At 40.9% G+C, this 2,709-nt stretch overlaps 1 protein-coding gene across 1 annotated transcript; it reads left to right on the top strand.

Annotated features, from left to right (window-relative positions):
- Window positions 1–289: 289 nt before the first annotated feature.
- On the top strand, window positions 290–1,072 carry LOC142985970 (uncharacterized). The gene has a single exon (XM_076134205.1). It carries the CDS (start codon window positions 290–292, stop codon window positions 1,070–1,072), a length of 783 nt encoding a protein of 260 aa, XP_075990320.1.
- Window positions 1,073–2,709: the final 1,637 nt, after the last annotated feature.

Here is a 2,709-nt window from a genome sequence, read left to right as displayed (position 1 = left end):
CACTCACTAACCGCAATATTAACACGTGACGGCATTCATTGAAGATTTAGCGACATCATCGTACATATAATTGACGTAACCAGATAAGGCACACCATAAGATAAAGTAGAGATTAAGTAGATAGCAAAAACGCACGTCCTTTATTAGTATATAAGCACTCAGTATATGTAAAATAAATCTCTTAAAAACCACCAAGTGTTTCACTACATCTCCTTGCCGGATCATCGGCAAATTGGTGACCCCGACGAACAGCAAGCAATTGATCAAGAAGAAAATTCGTCAAAACAAAATGTACCCCTCAGCACAATCACCCTGCAAAGCAAGCAACAACGCACAAGAAACCTTAGAAATAGCAGCCGGTACCTCCGTTTTATCCCGCATTCCGGAGTTTTGGAGGGACCAGCCCAGACTATGGTTTACGCAGTTTGAAGCAATAGTAGCACCGCAAAAACAAGGAGATGACTACAAATACTACACTGTGACAGCCAAGCTTTCAAAAGAAGAAATAATACAGGTTAGCGATATCATCACCAGCCCACCGGCAACCGAAAAATACAAGGCCATCAAGGAACGTCTAATCGGTTGCTACGAAGAATCAGACGACCGTCAACTCCAGAAATTACTATCAGAAATGGAGCTCGGAGATCAAAAACCTTCACACCTTCTACGCAAAATGCGAGTGCTGAGTAAGAAAAAAATCGGCGACGACACCATCAAACTCCTATGGTTGAGGCTTTTACCTCCATCCGTAACCACGGTCCTGGCTGTCACAGAAAATATGGACGTCAACAAAATGAGCGAAATCGCCGACAAAATATTAGCAAATTCAAAACTTACAGAAGTGTCAGCTGTGAATCAAAACAAAACAAATGACGACACAATGACGTGCATATTAGCGCAGTTAGCAAATATGCGAGTGGAACTAAATGCAATTCAGCAAGGTCACAAAGACTATCGACGCAGCGGTCAAGATTATTACAATCGTCAGCATTATCCATTAAGGTCAAGATCAAGAGCAAACAGCCGGGAAAGAAGACACCTTTGTTTTTATCACGATAAATTCAGAAAATAGATTGTGATTGGAAACAGGAAACAAACTCAGGAAATCAGTGAAACTAATCCAAGCACAGACTACGGCGGAACTCTGTGCTATCCACCCGTCCAACCGCCTCACTATTACCGACCGAAAAAGTGGTATTAGATATTTGATTGACACGGGAGCAAACATATCAGTTATAAGCAAGCCACAGAGTCGCATAATCGCACAAAACGAACGTTATACACTCTATGCCGCAAACGGAACAAAAATCAAGACATACGGCGAAAAAACACTTACATTGAACTTGGGACTACGAAGAAGTTTTAAATGGAACTTCGTTATTGCCGACGTAACACAATCAATTATCGGAGCAGACTTTTTAGAGCATTTTAAATTATTAGTCGACATAGCTGGTCGGAAACTAATAGATAGGGTAACTGAGCTGACAACGCCGGCAATCCTAATCACATCGACGCAGCAAACAATACGCACTATTGACGTTGGAATCGACACACGCATCACCCAAATATTAAAAAAATACGAAGATATTACGAAACCGTCCTCACCCAGCTCTACTCCAAAACACAAGATTAAGCATCACATTGTAACAAAAGGACCGCCAGTATCAGCACGCGCAAGACCACTACCCCCGGATAAATACCACATAGCAAAAAAGGAATTTCAAAATATGATGGAGCTGGGAATTTGTCGCCCCTCGGACAGCCCATGGGCAAGTCCTTTGCACATGGTGAAGAAAAAGAATGGTGAATGGAGACCATATGGAGACTATCGAAGGCTCAATAGCACGACAGTACCGGATAAATACCCGCTTCCACGATTAACAGATTTCACTTACATATTAGAAAATAAGAAAATATTCAGCAAAATCGATATCCGGAAGGCTTACCATTGTATTCCTGTAGAAGACGTGGAAAAAACCGCTATAATCACTCCTTTTGGACTTTTTGAATTCCCTAGAATGCCCTTTGGTTTACGCAACGCAGCTCAAACTTTCCAACGATTCATGGATTCGCTATTTAGAGATTTGGATTTTGTATTCGTTTTTATCGACGATTGTTTAATCGCCTCGGAAAATGAAATAACACATATTCAGCAACTGGATACAGTTTTCAGGCGTTTACAGGAAAACGGTATTACTATTAATCTCGAAAAATGTGATTTTCTCAAAAACGAAATGGACTTTTTAGGCTATCACATAACTAGCCAAGGAATACGTCCAACAGAAGAGAAATACAAGGCAATAGTGGAATTCCCTAAACTGAAGACAATCAAAGAATTAAGAAGATTTTTAGGCATGATTAATTTCTACAGAAACAACCTTCCACACGCCGCTCAATATCAAAACATCCTAAACGACTACCTGCATATCTCAAAAAAGAACGATAACTCTCCTATTCCTTGGACAACAGACGCCGAAAAAGCTTTTGAAAAATGCAAGGAGAACATTATGAACGCAGCATTGACAGTGCACCCTTCACGCACGGCCACACTGGCACTCATGACGGACGCCAGCTCTACCTGTGTTGGCGCAGTTCTACAACAAAAAAATGGACGCATTTGGGAACCATTAGGATTTTTTTCAAGAAAACTAAGTGATACACAACAGAAATACTCAACATTCGATAGAGAATTACTCGGGATATATATGG

This window comes from Anticarsia gemmatalis, chromosome W (genome assembly GCF_050436995.1).
Source record: "Anticarsia gemmatalis isolate Benzon Research Colony breed Stoneville strain chromosome W, ilAntGemm2 primary, whole genome shotgun sequence".
Lineage (NCBI taxonomy): Eukaryota > Metazoa > Arthropoda > Insecta > Lepidoptera > Erebidae > Anticarsia > Anticarsia gemmatalis.
This window is presented reverse-complemented; position numbering and strand designations above follow the sequence as displayed.